Here is a 17,763-nt window from a genome sequence, read left to right as displayed (position 1 = left end):
CTCGTCAGAGTTCCAAGAGTCACTCTTTTCCTCCTCCATTTCTCCCTCGTCAGAGGTCTCAGAGTCATTCTCTTCTTCCTGCCCCTGCTCCTGGCTCCCGCCATCTGGTCTCACCTCCTCCTGTACCTGCTCCTGGCTCCTGCCATCTGCTCTCTCCTCCTCCTCTACCTGCCCCTGGCTCCTGCCATCTGCTCTCTCCTCCTCCTCTACCTGCCCCTGGCTCCTTCCATCTGCTCTCGCCTCCTCCTGTACCTGCTCCTGGCTCCTGCCATCTGCTCTCTCCTCCTCCTGGCCTGTCAATTTGGCTTATGACATTAATCAGTTAAGTATGGTTAGTTTAAGGTTAGCTTTCAAGAATATCCAAGGACTCTGGAGCTATCACTACACATTGAAAAATTCACCTTCAGGGATGATTGCATTAACCAGGGACCGCAAAATATTTAGTCGAATTGCTCGTCCCTCCTTTGGAGTCATGGTTTCTCCAACCACGTAAAACCGTCTGGCTGTTTGGGGATCGTGGCACATGCTCTTGTTTATTTGCACGTTCTCCTCAGGGGTTAGAGAAGAGTCAGCCTATAGGAGAGACAAGGCAAGGCCATTTTACTTGTACAGTCCATATTTTACAAGCAGTTTGTGTCAAAGGGCTTTACACAAGGAGTAAGGTTACTGTTACGGAATAGGAACTATTGAGTCAGATAACACACCCATGTTGAAATTGCGGTGCGCATATCCCGCAGTGTCGGGGCCCTGGCAGCCCAAGGTCCTTCAAGCCTTGGTGAAATAATCCCCCATTTTATCTAATTGTGTCCCTGCCTTTGTGAAAAAAAATGTTTGTGGGTGTTTTTTGAAGCCAGCAAGCTTCGGCCTCAGGTCCCCAAAGGTCTTCAGTTGCTCCATCATTTTCCCGTTCAAAGACACCATTGCTGGGCCGAAGGACTGAATGGTCTTGTGTTCGTTGACCTGGAAAAGTAAGAAGAAGAAATGGATGAGTAAGTTCAATGTCCCGGAAAATGGTCTTTCAATTCCTGGAATTCTACCTAATAATACCACCAAGGGGTAAGTGCTGCAGACATGTCCCAGATTGTTTCCTGACAGAGGGGAAAAGGTTAGGAGCATATGGGCGGCAGGCTCCTGTTCTGGAAAACACATTATGGATTCCAGGTATTCTACTTCAAAAAATCTCCATCATTAACCAAAATACTCACTGGAAAGACGTAGGTGTTTTTATAATCCTTGGCCTTGGCGATGTCCTTTTCCGTCATCCCAAGAAAAACACATTTTCGGTGGCCTGTAGCCACCACCATCTGGCCGACCAACAAACCCACAGCGCGGGCAAAGTTTGTGTGATTGTGTGGTTCCCTGGCAAGGTCTTGTAGGGCGATGTCCTGCTCAGCCTCTGCCTTTTTGGTGAATGCTATTATGTCCATGGGCTTGACCAGATTAGCTGCAGAAAAATACAAAGAAAAATACACATTGACCATAGAGTTTCAGTGGATCAATCTTTCTAACCTCTTTAAGATCAAAACGAACCTTTCTTTTTAGCTTTATATTCTGTCCTTTGGATGACGACTTGAGGGCCCAACCCCTTTCTCCAGTGTAAGAGCTTGTCCAAAATGTAATTGATTGATTTGACTGTCAACCGTACTTTAGGGACATCTGCGACCCTCACAAATTTCAAAAACGCCTCGATGTCCACGAGGACATGTTTTTGACTTGTGGGCTTCAATCTGGACTTGAGGTTTTTCAGGTACCTAGTGACGGAATGATGGAATTAATGAGAACTGTGAATATGGTGCTGAATTTTATGACTTGGATTTGGAGAGTAGAAAGCTGAGCTACGTACCCGTTCAGTTTTTCATGTCTTTGAGAAATATAAGTGTCGAATTGATGTCGGTTTCTCCCCCAGACATGTAGAGCAGGAACTTTTTGACATATGACGTTCTCTGTTTAATGTTCCTCTTAGCTTTCTTGGAATGGTTGGGCCCTATTTGGTTTTCCTCAAACATATCCAACATATTATCTAAGCAAAATAAAAGAGCTAAGGGTGGGTAAGTTCACATTCCGGAAAAAAACTCTTTCGATTCCTTGAATTCTACCTTTTAATACTCACATGAGGTCAATTTCAACAGTTGTATTACTCACCCAGGTTTGGTGTCAGGCTCCCACTCCGGGCTTTGCTTATGCTGCAGGAGTCAGGGGTTGATGACGGCCCGGCCACTGGTTGTTGAGGGTCGGTGGTTGTCATTGAGGATGGAGCAGGAGGTGGTCCGGCCTCAGGTTTCTGTGAGTTGGGAGTGGGAGTAGGTGGAGAAGCAGCTGCACACTCGTTGGATACAGCAGTAGGAGGAGATGCACTGGCCTGATGTTCTTCACATAATGAAGAAGTTACCTCCTTCAAATACTCCACTTCCTGACAGAGTGTTTTTAGCGTCTCCTTTATCAACTTTAAACTTGTCACCACAAATTTCAGCTTTTCTCGTGGCAGTTGACGAGCTGTGGCGGCTGATGGAGGCAGAGAGTGAGGTTCAAGAGCAGGCAGAGAGGCGTGATGTTGACGTGATGGAGGAGCAGGAGGTTGTGATGGAGGTGCAGGGGGTGGTGATGGACGTGCCGGGGGTTGTGATGGAGGCCCAGGGGGTGGTGATGGACGTGCCGGGGGTTGTGATGGAGGCCCAGGGGGTGGTGATGGACGTGCCGGGGGTGGTGATGGAGGGCCAGGGGTGGTGATAGACGTGCCGGGGGTTGTGATGGAGGCCCAGGGGGTGGTGATGGACGTGCCGGGGGTTGTGATGGAGGCCCAGGGGGTGGTGATGGACGTGCCGGGGGTTGTGATGGAGGCCCAGGGGGTGGTAATGGAGGCACCAGGCGTGTTGATGGAGGTGAAGTGCGTCTTGATGTTCGAGGCCGTGATGGTGTTCCAGAGTATTTCTTCAGGCTTTCCCTGATGGCCAGTTTCTTCGCCTTTGACATCAATTTACTCAAGTCTTTTCCCTGTGGAAAGAGTGAAGAGTGAGAGTGAAGGGTGGATGAGTTCACTTCCAGCAAAAGGACCTCCATGCGGTAAGTACTACAAACACTTCCCCCAGACAGTGCCCTGACTGAGGGGACCAAAGGCAAAGAGTTAAGGGTGGATGAGTTCCCTTCCAGGAAAAGGACCTCCATGCGGTAAGTACTACAAACACTTCCCCCAGACAGTGCCCTGACTGAGGGGACCAACGGCAAAGAGTTAAGGGTGGATGAGGTCCTTCCAGGAAAAGGACCTCCATGCGGTAAGTACTACAAACACTTCCCCCAGACAGTGCCCTGACTGAGGGGACCAACGGCAAAGAGTGAAGGGTGGATTGACACTTCAAGTCATGGAAATGACATGTCTGGGCCAGCCAGGTGAAATCTTTGAGATTGTTCCTTTTGCACATTTTTTTGTCTGGTTATATATTGCCTAATGTAGAGTTTATTTGTCCTTCATTCTGCAGTGCAAGCCCCAGATTCACTCTGGATCCCAGGGGATGTGGAAAGCAGACAACAACAGCGGCCACCTGAACGGACCGGCGAACCTGGGCACGTGTAATTTGGAAAGGTACATTGATATGTGTAATTCAACCAGAAGCGGAGTGATATATGTTTAAATTGAGGAGTTTTTGTTTTCCCTTTAGATGCAGTTGCTATCACAGCGAAACCTGTCTTCTTACGACGCTCTTTACCTTTAACCTGTGTGGAGTGGCGTACATGATCGTCTATTTCCTTCTTCGCAATCATGGATACATATAATGATGGCGTCAGAGACTGAGCATGGCCAGAGGCTACTGCAGCAGCAACAGTTCAACAACCAAGGTTGCGTTATGACAAAACAGGGGTGTTGTTTCTATTTGAGTATTTGCTGTTTGTACTGTTTGGATATGTACATCACCAAATAAAAATATGTTCATGACAGAGACCCAGTGTCTTCTTCCAGGTTTTCAACATTAAACATCGTAGAGTAAGTCACATCCCTGAAAAAATTTAAACAAGACTGTAGGTTCATGTTCGGGGAGTGAGACAGCAATGTGATAAATTTGACCACAGTCAAGTAACCTGACTGTGGACCTCCATCAGTTCTTACCTCTGACACATGCCCCGGGGAAGTCTCTTGATGGGGCGTTAAGTTCCAGGTCCAACTGTGGCTGAATTCACGTTCCAGGAAATGGACCTCCAGGTGGTGCATACCTCGGACACAAGCCCCAGACAGTGCACTCGCTCCCGGCAGCAAGGCTGAACATTCCACGGTGCTACCTCTGACTTCCAGGGACTGACCTCCAGGGGCCCAGTCCCTCACACACAAGCCCCAGACAGTGCACTCGCTCCCGGGAGCAAGGCTGAACATTCCCGGTGCTACCTCTGACTTCCAGGAACCGACCTCCAGGGGCCCAGTCCCTCACACACAAGCCCCAGACAGTGCACTCGCTCCGGGAGCAAGGCTGAAGACTCCCGGTGCTACCTCTGACTTCCAGGGACGGACCTCCAGGGGCCCAGTCCCTCACGCTCAAGCCCCAGACAGTGCACTCGCTCCAGGGAGCAAGGCTGAACATTCCCCGGTGCTACCTCTGACTTCCAGGGACTGACCTCCAGGGGCCCAGTCCCTCACGCACAAGCCCCAGACAGTGCACTCGCTCCCGGGAGAAAGGCTGAACATTCCCCGGTGCTACCTCTGACTTCCAGGGACTGACCTCCAGGGGCCCAGTCCCTCACGCACAAGCCCCAGACAGTGCACTCGCTCCCGGCAGAAAGGCTGAAGCATCCCCGGTGCTACCTCTGACTTCCAGGGACTGACCTCCAGGGGCCCAGTCCCTCACGCTCAAGCCCCAGACAGTGCACTCGCTCCCGGCAGCAAGGCTGAACATTCCACGGTGCTACCTCTGACTTCCAGGGACTGACCTCCAGGGGCCCCGTCACTCACACACAAGCCCCAGACAGTGCACTCGCTCCAGGGAGCAAGGCTGAACATTCCCGGTGCTACCTCTGACTTCCAGGGACTGACCTCCAGGGGCCCAGTCCCTCACGCTCAAGCCCCAGACAGTGCACTCGCTCCCGGCAGCAAGGCTGAACATTCCCCGGTGCTACCTCTGACTTCCAGAGACTGACCTCCAGGGGCCCAGTCCCTCACACGCAAGCCCCAGACAGTGCACTCGCTCCGGGAGCAAGGCTGAAGACTCCCGGTGCTACCTCTGACTTCCAGGGACTGACCTCCAGGGGCCCAGTCCCTCACGCTCAAGCCCCAGACAGTGCACTCGCTCCCGGGAGCAAGGCTGAAGACTCCCCGGTGCTACCTCTGACTTCCAGGGACTGACCTCCAGGGGCCCAGTCCCTCACGCTCAAGCCCCAGACAGTGCACTCGCTCCCGGGAGCAAGGCTGAAGACTCCCCGGTGCTACCTCTGACTTCCAGGGACTGACCTCCAGGGGCCCAGTCCCTCACGCGCAAGCCCCAGACAGTGCACTCGCTCCAGGGAGCAAGGCTGAACATTCCCAGTGCTACCTCTGACTTCCAGGGACTGACCTCCAGGGGCCCAGTCCCTCACGCTCAAGCCCCAGACAGTGCACTCGCTCCCGGCAGCAAGGCTGAACATTCCACGGTGCTACCTCTGACTTCCAGGGACTGACCTCCAGGGGCCCAGTCCCTCACACACACAAGCCCCAGACAGTGCACTCGCTCCAGGGAGCAAGGCTGAACATTCCCCGGTGCTACCTCTGACTTCCAGGAACCGACCTCCAGGGGCCCAGTCCCTCACGCACAAGCCCCAGACAGTGCACTCGCTCCAGGGAGCAAGGCTGAAGACTCCCCGGTGCTACCTCTGACTTCCAGGGACTGACCTCCAGGGGCCCAGTCCCTCACGCTCAAGCCCCAGACAGTGCACTCGCTCCCGGAGCAAGGCTGAAGACTCCCGGTGCCACCTCTGACTTCCAGGGACTGACCTCCAGGGGCCCAGTCCCTCACGCTCAAGCCCCAGACAGTGCACTCGCTCCCGGGAGCAAGGCTGAAGACTCCCCGGTGCTACCTCTGACTTCCAGGGACTGACCTCCAGGGGCCCAGTCCCTCACGCGCAAGCCCCAGACAGTGCACTCGCTCCAGGGAGCAAGGCTGAACATTCCCAGTGCTACCTCTGACTTCCAGGGACTGACCTCCAGGGGCCCAGTCCCTCACGCTCAAGCCCCAGACAGTGCACTCGCTCCCGGCAGCAAGGCTGAACATTCCACGGTGCTACCTCTGACTTCCAGGGACTGACCTCCAGGGGCCCAGTCCCTCACACACAAGCCCCAGACAGTGCACTCGCTCCCGGGCGCAAGGCTGAACATTCCCAGTGCTACCTCTGACTTCCAGGAACCGACCTCCAGGGGCCCAGTCCCTCACACGCAAGCCCCAGACAGTGCACTCGCTCCCGGGAGCAAGGCTGAAGACTCCCCGGTGCTACCTCTGACTTCCAGGGACTGACCTCCAGGGGCCCAGTCCCTCACGCTCAAGCCCCAGACAGTGCACTCGCTCCAGCGAGCAAGGCGGAACATTCCCAGTGCTACCTCTGACTTCCAGGGACTGACCTCCAGGGGCCCAGTCCCTCACGCACAAGCCCCAGACAGTGCACTCGCTCCCGGGAGCAAGGCTGAACATTCCGCGGGGCTGCCCCTGACTTCCAGGGACTGACCTCCAGGGGCCCCAGTCCCTCACGCACAAGCCCCAGACAGTGCACTCGCTCCCGGGAGAAAGGCTGAAGATTCCCGGTGCTACCTCTGACTTCCAGGGACTGACCTCCAGGGGCCCAGTCCCTCACGCTCAAGCCCCAGACAGTGCACTCGCTCCCGGCAGCAAGGCTGAACATTCCACGGTGCTACCTCTGACTTCCAGGGACTGACCTCCAGGGGCCCAGTCCCTCACACGCAAGCCCCAGACAGTGCACTCGCTCCCGGCAGCAAGGCTGAACATTCCACGGTGCTACCTCTGACTTCCAGGGACTGACCTCCAGGGGCCCAGTCCCTCACACACACAAGCCCCAGACAGTGCACTCGCTCCAGGGAGCAAGGCTGAACATTCCCCGGTGCTACCTCTGACTTCCAGGAACCGACCTCCAGGGGCCCAGTCCCTCACGCACAAGCCCCAGACAGTGCACTCGCTCCCGGGAGCAAGGCTGAAGACTCCCCGGTGCTACCTCTGACTTCCAGGGACTGACCTCCAGGGGCCCAGTCCCTCACGCTCAAGCCCCAGACAGTGCACTCGCTCCCGGGAGCAAGGCTGAAGACTCCCGGTGCTACCTCTGACTTCCAGGGACTGACCTCCAGGGGCCCAGTCCCTCACGCTCAAGCCCCAGACAGTGCACTCGCTCCCGGGAGCAAGGCTGAAGACTCCCCGGTGCTACCTCTGACTTCCAGGGACTGACCTCCAGGGGCCCAGTCCCTCACGCGCAAGCCCCAGACAGTGCACTCGCTCCAGGGAGCAAGGCTGAACATTCCCCGGTGCTACCTCTGACTTCCAGGGACTGACCTCCAGGGGCCCAGTCCCTCACGCTCAAGCCCCAGACAGTGCACTCGCTCCCGGGAGCAAGGCTGAAGACTCCCCGGTGCTACCTCTGACTTCCAGGGACTGACCTCCAGGGGCCCAGTCCCTCACGCTCAAGCCCCAGACAGTGCACTCGCTCCCGGGAGCAAGGCTGAAGACTCCCCGGTGCTACCTCTGACTTCCAGGGACTGACCTCCAGGGGCCCAGTCCCTCACGCGCAAGCCCCAGACAGTGCACTCGCTCCAGGGAGCAAGGCTGAACATTCCCCGCTGCTCCCTCTGACTTCCAGGAACTGACCTCCAGGGGCCCAGTCCCTCACGCGCAAGCCCCAGACAGTGCACTCGCTCCAGGGAGCAAGGCTGAACATTCCCGGTGCTACCTCTGACTTCCAGGGACTGACCTCCAGGGGCCCAGTCCCTCACGCTCAAGCCCCAGACAGTGCACTCGCTCCCGGGAGCAAGGCTGAACATTCCCCGGTGCTACCTCTGACTTCCAGGGACTGACCTCCAGGGGCCCAGTCCCTCACACACAAGCCCCAGACAGTGCACTCGCTCCAGGGAGCAAGGCTGAACATTCCCCGGTGCTACCTCTGACTTCCAGGAACCGACCTCCAGGGGCCCAGTCCCTCACACGCAAGCCCCAGACAGTGCACTCGCTCCCGGGAGCAAGGCTGAAGACTCCCCGGTGCTACCTCTGACTTCCAGGGACTGACCTCCAGGGGCCCAGTCCCTCACGCTCAAGCCCCAGACAGTGCACTCGCTCCAGGGAGCAAGGCTGAACATTCCCGGTGCTACCTCTGACTTCCAGGGACTGACCTCCAGGGGCCCAGTCCCTCACGCACAAGCCCCAGACAGTGCACTCGCTCCCGGGAGAAAGGCTGAACATTCCCGGTGCTACCTCTGACTTCCAGGGACTGACCTCCAGGGCCCAGTCCCTCACGCACAAGCCCCAGACAGTGCACTCGCTCCCGGGAGAAAGGCTGAAGATTCCCCGGTGCTACCTCTGACTTCCAGGGACTGACCTCCAGGGGCCCAGTCCCTCACGCTCAAGCCCCAGACAGTGCACTCGCTCCCGGGAGCAAGGCTGAACATTCCCCGGTGCTACCTCTGACTTCCAGGGACTGACCTCCAGGGGCCCAGTCCCTCACACGCAAGCCCCAGACAGTGCACTCGCTCCAGGGAGCAAGGCTGAACATTCCCCGGTGCTACCTCTGACTTCCAGGGACTGACCTCCAGGGGCCCAGTCCCTCACGCTCAAGCCCCAGACAGTGCACTCGCTCCCGGCAGCAAGGCTGAAGACTCCACGGTGCTACCTCTGACTTCCAGGGACTGACCTCCAGGGGCCCAGTCCCTCACGCACAAGCCCCAGACAGTGCACTCGCTCCCGGGAGCAAGGCTGAACATTCCCGGTGCTACCTCTGACTTCCAGGGACTGACCTCCAGGGGCCCAGTCCCTCACGCTCAAGCCCCAGACAGTGCACTCGCTCCCGGCAGCAAGGCTGAACATTCCACGGTGCTACCTCTGACTTCCAGGGACTGACCTCCAGGGGCCCAGTCCCTCACACGCAAGCCCCAGACAGTGCACTCGCTCCCGGGAGCAAGGCTGAACATTCCCCGGTGCTACCTCTGACTTCCAGGGACTGACCTCCAGGGGCCCAGTCCCTCACGCACAAGCCCCAGACAGTGCACTCGCTCCAGGGAGCAAGGCTGAACATTCCCAGTGCTACCTCTGACTTCCAGGAACCGACCTCCAGGGGCCCAGTCCCTCACACGCAAGCCCCAGACAGTGCACTCGCTCCCGGGAGCAAGGCTGAAGACTCCACGGTGCTACCTCTGACTTCCAGGGACTGACCTCCAGGGGCCCAGTCCCTCACGCTCAAGCCCCAGACAGTGCACTCGCTCCAGGGAGCAAGGCTGAACATTCCCGGTGCTAACTCTGACTGCCAGCGACTGACCTCCAGGGGCCCAGTCCCTCACGCTCAAGCCCCAGACAGTGCACTCGCTCCAGGGAGCAAGGCTGAACATTCCCCGGTGCTACCTCTGACTTCCAGGGACTGACCTCCAGGGGCCCAGTCCCTCACGCGCAAGCCCCAGACAGTGCACTCGCTCCGGGAGAAAGGCTGAACATTCCCGGTGCTACCTCTGACTTCCAGGGACTGACCTCCAGGGCCCAGTCCCTCACGCACAAGCCCCAGACAGTGCACTCGCTCCCGGGAGAAAGGCTGAAGATTCCCGGTGCTACCTCTGACTGCGAGCGACTGACCTCCAGGGGCCCAGTCCCTCACGCGCAAGCCCCAGACAGTGCACTCGCTCCCGGCAGCAAGGCTGAACATTCCACGGTGCTACCTCTGACTTCCAGGGACTGACCTCCAGGGGCCCAGTCCCTCACGCAAGCCCCAGACAGTGCACTCGCTCCAGGGAGCAAGGCTGAACAGTCCGCGCTGCTACCTCTGACTTCCAGGGACTGACCTCCAGGGGCCCAGTCCCTCACGCTCAAGCCCCAGACAGTGCACTCGCTCCCGGGAGCAAGGCTGAACATCCCGCGGGGCTACCCCTGACTTCCCGGGGCTGACCTCCAGGGGCCCAGTCCCAGTCCCTCACACGCAAGCCCCAGACAGTGCACTCGCTCCCGGCAGCAAGGCTGAAGATTCCACGGTGCTACCTTTGACTTCCAGGGACTGACCTCCAGGGGCCCAGTCCCTCACGCTCAAGCCCCAGACAGTGCACTCGCTCCAGGGAGAAAGGCTGAAGACTCCCCGGTGCTACCTCTGACTTCCAGGGACTGACCTCCAGGGGCCCAGTCCCTCACGCGCAAGCCCCAGACAGTGCACTCGCTCCAGGGAGCAAGGCTGAAGATTCCACGGTCCTACCGCTGGCTTCGAGGGACGGACCTCCAGGGGCCCAGTCCCTCACGCACAAGCCCCAGACAGTGCACTCGCTCCAGGGAGCAAGGCGAAACATTCCCGGTGCTACCTCTGACTTCCAGGGACTGACCTCCAGGGGCCCAGTCCCTCACGCTCAAGCCCCAGACAGTGCACTCGCTCCCGGCAGCAAGGCTGAACATTCCACGGTGCTACCTCTGACTTCCAGGGACTGACCTCCAGGGGCCCAGTCCCTCACACGCAAGCCCCAGACAGTGCACTCGCTCCCGGGAGCAAGGCTGAACATTCCCCGGTGCTACCTCTGACTTCCAGGGACTGACCTCCAGGGGCCCAGTCCCTCACGCACAAGCCCCAGACAGTGCACTCGCTCCAGGGAGCAAGGCTGAACATTCCCCGGTGCTACCTCTGACTTCCAGGAACCGACCTCCAGGGGCCCAGTCCCTCACACGCAAGCCCCAGACAGTGCACTCGCTCCGGGAGCAAGGCTGAAGACTCCCGGTGCTACCTCTGACTTCCAGGGACTGACCTCCAGGGGCCCAGTCCCTCACGCTCAAGCCCCAGACAGTGCACTCGCTCCAGGGAGCAAGGCTGACCACTCCCCGGTGCTCCCTCTGACTTCCAGGGACTGACCTCCAGGGGCCCAGTCCCTCACGCTCAAGCCCCAGACAGTGCACTCGCTCCAGGGAGCAAGGCTGAACATTCCCCGGTGCTACCTCTGACTTCCAGGGACTGACCTCCAGGGGCCCAGTCCCTCACGCACAAGCCCCAGACAGTGCACTCGCTCCCGGGAGAAAGGCTGAACATTCCCCGGTGCTACCTCTGACTTCCAGGGACTGACCTCCAGGGGCCCAGTCCCTCACGCACAAGCCCCAGACAGTGCACTCGCCTCCCGGGAGAAAGGCTGAAGATTCCCGGTGCTACCTCTGACTTCCAGGGACTGACCTCCAGGGGCCCAGTCCCTCACGCTCAAGCCCCAGACAGTGCACTCGCTCCCGGCAGCAAGGCTGAACATTCCACGGTGCTACCTCTGACTTCCAGGGACTGACCTCCAGGGGCCCAGTCCCTCACACGCAAGCCCCAGACAGTGCACTCGCTCCAGGGAGCAAGGCTGAACATTCCCAGTGCTACCTCTGACTTCCAGGGACTGACCTCCAGGGGCCCAGTCCCTCACGCTCAAGCCCCAGACAGTGCACTCGCTCCCGGCAGCAAGGCTGAACATTCCACGGTGCTACCTCTGACTTCCAGGGACTGACCTCCAGGGGCCCAGTCCCTCACACGCAAGCCCCAGACAGTGCACTCGCTCCCGGCAGCAAGGCTGAAGATTCCCCGGTGCTACCTCTGACTTCCAGGGACTGACCTCCAGGGGCCCAGTCCCTCACGCTCAAGCCCCAGACAGTGCACTCGCTCCAGGGAGAAAGGCTGAAGACTCCCCGGTGCTACCTCTGACTTCCAGGGACTGACCTCCAGGGGCCCAGTCCCTCACGCACAAGCCCCAGACAGTGCACTCGCTCCAGGGAGCAAGGCTGAACATTCCCGGTGCTACCTCTGACTTCCAGGGACTGACCTCCAGGGGCCCAGTCCCTCACGCTCAAGCCCCAGACAGTGCACTCGCTCCCGGCAGCAAGGCTGAACATTCCACGGTGCTACCTCTGACTTCCAGGGACTGACCTCCAGGGGCCCAGTCCCTCACACGCAAGCCCCAGACAGTGCACTCGCTCCCGGGAGCAAGGCTGAACATTCCCCGGTGCTACCTCTGACTTCCAGGGACTGACCTCCAGGGGCCCAGTCCCTCACGCTCAAGCCCCAGACAGTGCACTCGCTCCCGGCAGCAAGGCTGAACATTCCCCGGTGCTACCTCTGACTTCCAGGGACTGACCTCCAGGGGCCCAGTCCCTCACACGCAAGCCCCAGACAGTGCACTCGCTCCAGGAGCAAGGCTGAACATTCCCGGTGCTACCTCTGACTTCCAGGCACTGCCCTCCCGGGCCCCAGCCCCTCACGCTCAAGCCCCAGACAGTGCACTCGCTCCCGGCAGCAAGGCTGAACATTCCACGGTGCTACCTCTGACTTCCAGGGACTGACCTCCAGGGGCCCAGTCCCTCACACGCAAGCCCCAGACCGTGCACTCGCCCCCGGCCGCACGGGTGGACATTCCCCGCTGCTACCTCTGACTTCCAGGGACTGACCTCCAGGGGCCCAGTCCCTCACGCACAAGCCCCAGACAGTGCACTCGCTCCAGGGAGCAAGGCTGAACATTCCCGGTGCTACCTCTGACTTCCAGGAACCGACCTCCAGGGGCCCAGTCCCTCACACGCAAGCCCCAGACAGTGCACTCGCTCCCGGGAGCAAGGCTGAAGACTCCACGGTGCTACCTCTGACTTCCAGGGACTGACCTCCAGGGGCCCAGTCCCTCACGCTCAAGCCCCAGACAGTGCACTCGCTCCAGGGAGCAAGGCTGAACATTCCCAGTGCTACCTCTGACTTCCAGGGACTGACCTCCAGGGGCCCAGTCCCTCACGCACAAGCCCCAGACAGTGCACTCGCTCCGGGAGAAAGGCTGAACATTCCCCGGTGCTACCTCTGACTTCCAGGGACTGACCTCCAGGGGCCCAGTCCCTCACGCGCAAGCCCCAGACAGTGCACTCGCTCCAGGGAGCAAGGCTGAACATTCCCCGGTGCTACCTCTGACTTCCAGGGACTGACCTCCAGGGGCCCAGTCCCTCACGCTCAAGCCCCAGACAGTGCACTCGCTCCCGGCAGCAAGGCTGAACATTCCCCGGTGCTACCTCTGACTTCCAGGGACTGACCTCCAGGGGCCCAGTCCCTCACACGCAAGCCCCAGACAGTGCACTCGCTCCCGGGAGCAAGGCTGAACATTCCCCGGTGCTACCTCTGACTTCCAGGGACTGACCTCCAGGGGCCCAGTCCCTCACGCTCAAGCCCCAGACAGTGCACTCGCTCCGGGAGCAAGGCTGAACATTCCCAGTGCTACCTCTGACTTCCAGGGACTGACCTCCAGGGGCCCAGTCCCTCACGCACAAGCCCCAGACAGTGCACTCGCTCCCGGGAGCAAGGCTGAAGACTCCCAGTGCTACCTCTGACTTCCAGGGACTGACCTCCAGGGGCCCAGTCCCTCACGCTCAAGCCCCAGACAGTGCACTCGCTCCAGGGAGCAAGGCTGAACATTCCCCGGTGCTACCTCTGACTTCCAGGGACTGACCTCCACTTCCAGGAACCGACCTCCACTTCCAGGAAAAGGACCTCCATGCGGTAAGTAATACATACACTTTCCAGGAGACAGTAAGTATATTGGACAATGAAGTTTTCATCCAGAAAGTGGATGTGACTTTATTGAAAAAAAACCCAAATGTACCATTATTGTTCACATAGCTTAAGTAATAATTTAACATCAACACTCTCATACTGTAATATTTAAAACATTAATAAACAAGAAACATTAAACAACATAATTACTAATTAGATTCGGAACATGATTTGGACACAGATGAATTGGAACATGATTTGGACACAGATGAATTGGAACATGATTTGGACACAGATGAGTTATTGGAAATGTCTGATTCGCTGCCTGATCCCTCCTCACTATCCTCGTCAACAACACTTTCTTCATCTGTCTGAGGTTTTGAGGAGCCTGGAACCACCTCCATAGCCTCATCACTGTCAGTGGAGAAATGATGATCATCATCCTGGAATGCTCCTTCCTCCTCCCCCTCGTCAGAGTTCCAAGAGTCACTCTTTTCCTCCTCCATTTCTCCCTCGTCAGAGGTCTCAGAGTCATTCTCTTCTTCCTGCCCCTGCTCCTGGCTCCCGCCATCTGGTCTCACCTCCTCCTGTACCTGCTCCTGGCTCCTGCCATCTGCTCTCTCCTCCTCCTCTACCTGCCCCTGGCTCCTGCCATCTGCTCTCTCCTCCTCCTCTACCTGCCCCTGGCTCCTTCCATCTGCTCTCGCCTCCTCCTGTACCTGCTCCTGGCTCCTGCCATCTGCTCTCTCCTCCTCCTGGCCTGTCAATTTGGCTTATGACATTAATCAGTTAAGTATGGTTAGTTTAAGGTTAGCTTTCAAGAATATCCAAGGACTCTGGAGCTATCACTACACATTGAAAAATTCACCTTCAGGGATGATTGCATTAACCAGGGACCGCATAAAATATTTAGTCGAATTGCTCGTCCCTCCTTTGGAGTCATGGTTTCTCCAACCACGTAAAACCGTCTGGCTGTTTGGGGATCGTGGCACATGCTCTTGTTTATTTGCACGTTCTCCTCAGGGGTTAGAGAAGAGTCAGCCTATAGGAGAGACAAGGCAAGGCCATTTTACTTGTACAGTCCATATTTTACAAGCAGTTTGTGTCAAAGGGCTTTACACAAGGAGTAAGGTTACTGTTACGGAATAGGAACTATTGAGTCAGATAACACACCCATGTTGAAATTGCGGTGCGCATATCCCGCAGTGTCGGGGCCCCTGGCAGCCCAAGGTCCTTCCAAGCCTTGGTGAAATAATCCCCCATTTTATCTAATTGTGTCCCTGCCTTTGTGAAAAAAAATGTTTGTGGGTGTTTTTTGAAGCCAGCAAGCTTCGGCCTCAGGTCCCCAAAGGTCTTCAGTTGCTCCATCATTTTCCCGTTCAAAGACACCATTGCTGGGCCGAAGGACTGAATGGTCTTGTGTTCGTTGACCTGGAAAAGTAAGAAGAAGAAATGGATGAGTAAGTTCAATGTCCCGGAAAATGGTCTTTCAATTCCTGGAATTCTACCTAATAATACCACCAAGGGGTAAGTGCTGCAGACATGTCCCAGATTGTTTCCTGACAGAGGGGAAAAGGTTAGGAGCATATGGGCGGCAGGCTCCTGTTCTGGAAAACACATTATGGATTCCAGGTATTCTACTTCAAAAAATCTCCATCATTAACCAAAATACTCACTGGAAAGACGTAGGTGTTTTTATAATCCTTGGCCTTGGCGATGTCCTTTTCCGTCATCCCAAGAAAAACACATTTTCGGTGGCCTGTAGCCACCACCATCTGGCCGACCAACAAACCCACAGCGCGGGCAAAGTTTGTGTGATTGTGTGGTTCCCTGGCAAGGTCTTGTAGGGCGATGTCCTGCTCAGCCTCTGCCTTTTTGGTGAATGCTATTATGTCCATGGGCTTGACCAGATTAGCTGCAGAAAAATACAAAGAAAAATACACATTGACCATAGAGTTTCAGTGGATCAATCTTTCTAACCTCTTTAAGATCAAAACGAACCTTTCTTTTTAGCTTTATATTCTGTCCTTTGGATGACGACTTGAGGGCCCAACCCCTTTCTCCAGTGTAAGAGCTTGTCCAAAATGTAATTGATTGATTTGACTGTCAACCGTACTTTAGGGACATCTGCGACCCTCACAAATTTCAAAAACGCCTCGATGTCCACGAGGACATGTTTTTGACTTGTGGGCTTCAATCTGGACTTGAGGTTTTTCAGGTACCTAGTGACGGAATGATGGAATTAATGAGAACTGTGAATATGGTGCTGAATTTTATGACTTGGATTTGGAGAGTAGAAAGCTGAGCTACGTACCCGTTCAGTTTTTCATGTCTTTGAGAAATATAAGTGTCGAATTGATGTCGGTTTCTCCCCAGACATGTAGAGCAGTAACTTTTTGACATATGACGTTCTCTGTTTAATGTTCCTCTTAGCTTTCTTGGAATGGTTGGGCCCTATTTGGTTTTCCTCAAACATATCCAACATATTATCTAAGCAAAATAAAAGAGCTAAGGGTGGGTAAGTTCACATTCCGGAAAAAACTCTTTCGATTCCTTGAATTCTACCTTTTAATACTCACATGAGGTCAATTTCAACAGTTGTATTACTCACCCAGGTTTGGTGTCAGGCTCCCACTCCGGGCTTTGCTTATGCTGCAGGAGTCAGGGGTTGATGACGGCCCGGCCACTGGTTGTTGAGGGTCGGTGGTTGTCATTGAGGATGGAGCAGGAGGTGGTCCGGCCTCAGGTTTCTGTGAGTTGGGAGTGGGAGTAGGTGGAGAAGCAGCTGCACCCTCGTTGGATACAGCAGTAGGAGGAGATGCACTGGCCTGATGTTCTTCACATAATGAAGAAGTTACCTCCTTCAAATACTCCACTTCCTGACAGAGTGTTTTTAGCGTCTCCTTTATCAACTTTAAACTTGTCACCACAAATTTCAGCTTTTCTCGTGGCAGTTGACGAGCTGTGGCGGCTGATGGAGGCAGAGAGTGAGGTTCAAGAGCAGGCAGAGAGGCGTGATGTTGACGTGATGGAGGAGCAGGAGGTTGTGATGGAGGTGCAGGGGGTGGTGATGGACGTGCCGGGGGTTGTGATGGAGGCCCAGGGGGTGGTGATGGACGTGCCGGGGGTTGTGATGGAGGCGCAGGGGGTGGTGATGGACGTGCCGGGGGTTGTGATGGAGGCCCAGGGGGTGGTGATAGACGTGCCGGGGGTTGTGATGGAGGCCCAGGGGGTGGTGATGGACGTGCCGGGGGTTGTGATGGAGGCCCAGGGGGTGGTGATGGACGTGCCGGGGGTTGTGATGGAGGCCCAGGGGGTGGTAATGGAGGCACCAGGCGTGTTGATGGAGGTGAAGTGCGTCTTGATGTTCGAGGCCGTGATGGTGTTCCAGAGTATTTCTTCAGGCTTTCCCTGATGGCCAGTTTCTTCGCCTTTGACATCAATTTACTCAAGTCTTTTCCCTGTGGAAAGAGTGAAGAGTGAGAGTGAAGGGTGGATGAGTTCACTTCCAGCAAAAGGACCTCCATGCGGTAAGTACTACAAAACACTTCCCCCAGACAGTGCCCTGACTGAGGGGACCAAAGGCAAAGAGTTAAGGGTGGATGAGTTCCCTTCCAGGAAAAGGACCTCCATGCGGTAAGTACTACAAACACTTCCCCCAGACAGTGCCCTGACTGAGGGGACCAACGGCAAAGAGTTAAGGGTGGATGAGTTCCCTTCCAGGAAAAGGACCTCCATGCGGTAAGTACTACAAACACTTCCCCCAGACAGTGCCCTGACTGAGGGGACCAACGGCAAAGAGTGAAGGGTGGATTGACACTTCAAGTCATGGAAATGACATGTCTGGGCCAGCCAGGTGAAATCTTTGAGATTGTTCCTTTTGCACATTTTTTTGTCTGGTTATATATTGCCTAATGTAGAGTTTATTTGTCCTTCATTCTGCAGTGCAAGCCCCAGATTCACTCTGGATCCCAGGGGATGTGGAAAGCAGACAACAACAGCGGCCACCTGAACGGACCGGGGAACCTGGGCAAGTGTAATTCCCGGAAAGGTACATTGATATGTGTAATTCAACCAGAAGCGGAGTGATATATGTTT

General features: G+C 56.4%; 1 protein-coding gene across 1 annotated transcript; it reads right to left on the bottom strand.

The window, feature by feature from the left end:
• Positions 1–765: 765 nt before the first annotated feature.
• Positions 766–17,105, bottom strand: LOC148185311 (uncharacterized). Its single transcript, XM_088074939.1, has 8 exons — positions 16,277–17,105; positions 15,342–15,580; positions 14,839–15,096; positions 14,563–14,707; positions 14,006–14,425; positions 2,143–2,961; positions 1,206–1,444; positions 766–960 (listed from the first exon to the last, which is right to left on the bottom strand). Exons 1-8 carry the CDS (start codon positions 17,103–17,105, stop codon positions 766–768), a joined length of 3,144 nt encoding a protein of 1,047 aa, XP_087931065.1.
• Between the last annotated feature and the right edge of the window lie 658 nt (positions 17,106–17,763).

Source organism: Plectropomus leopardus, unplaced genomic scaffold (genome assembly GCF_026936395.1).
Source record: "Plectropomus leopardus strain MGB_pleo_1.0 unplaced genomic scaffold, ASM2693639v1 Contig60, whole genome shotgun sequence".
Lineage (NCBI taxonomy): Eukaryota > Metazoa > Chordata > Actinopteri > Perciformes > Serranidae > Plectropomus > Plectropomus leopardus.
Note: the sequence above shows the minus strand (reverse complement) of the source record. Positions and strands in the feature narration are given on the sequence as shown.

Bases quoted from the DNA above. Each gene is read 5' to 3' on its own strand.
- LOC148185311 (XM_088074939.1), bottom strand. From the start codon at position 17,105: ATGTCAAAGGCGAAGAAACTGGCCATCAGGGAAAGCCTGAAGAAATAC. The intron at 2,962-14,005 runs GTGAGGAGGGAT...TTGATGTCAAAG, and splicing joins AAGTGTTGTTGACGAGGATA to GCGAAGAAACTGGCCATCAG. The intron at 1,445-2,142 runs GTGAGTAATACA...ATTTTTCTGCAG, and splicing joins GAGCCTGACACCAAACCTGG to CTAATCTGGTCAAGCCCATG.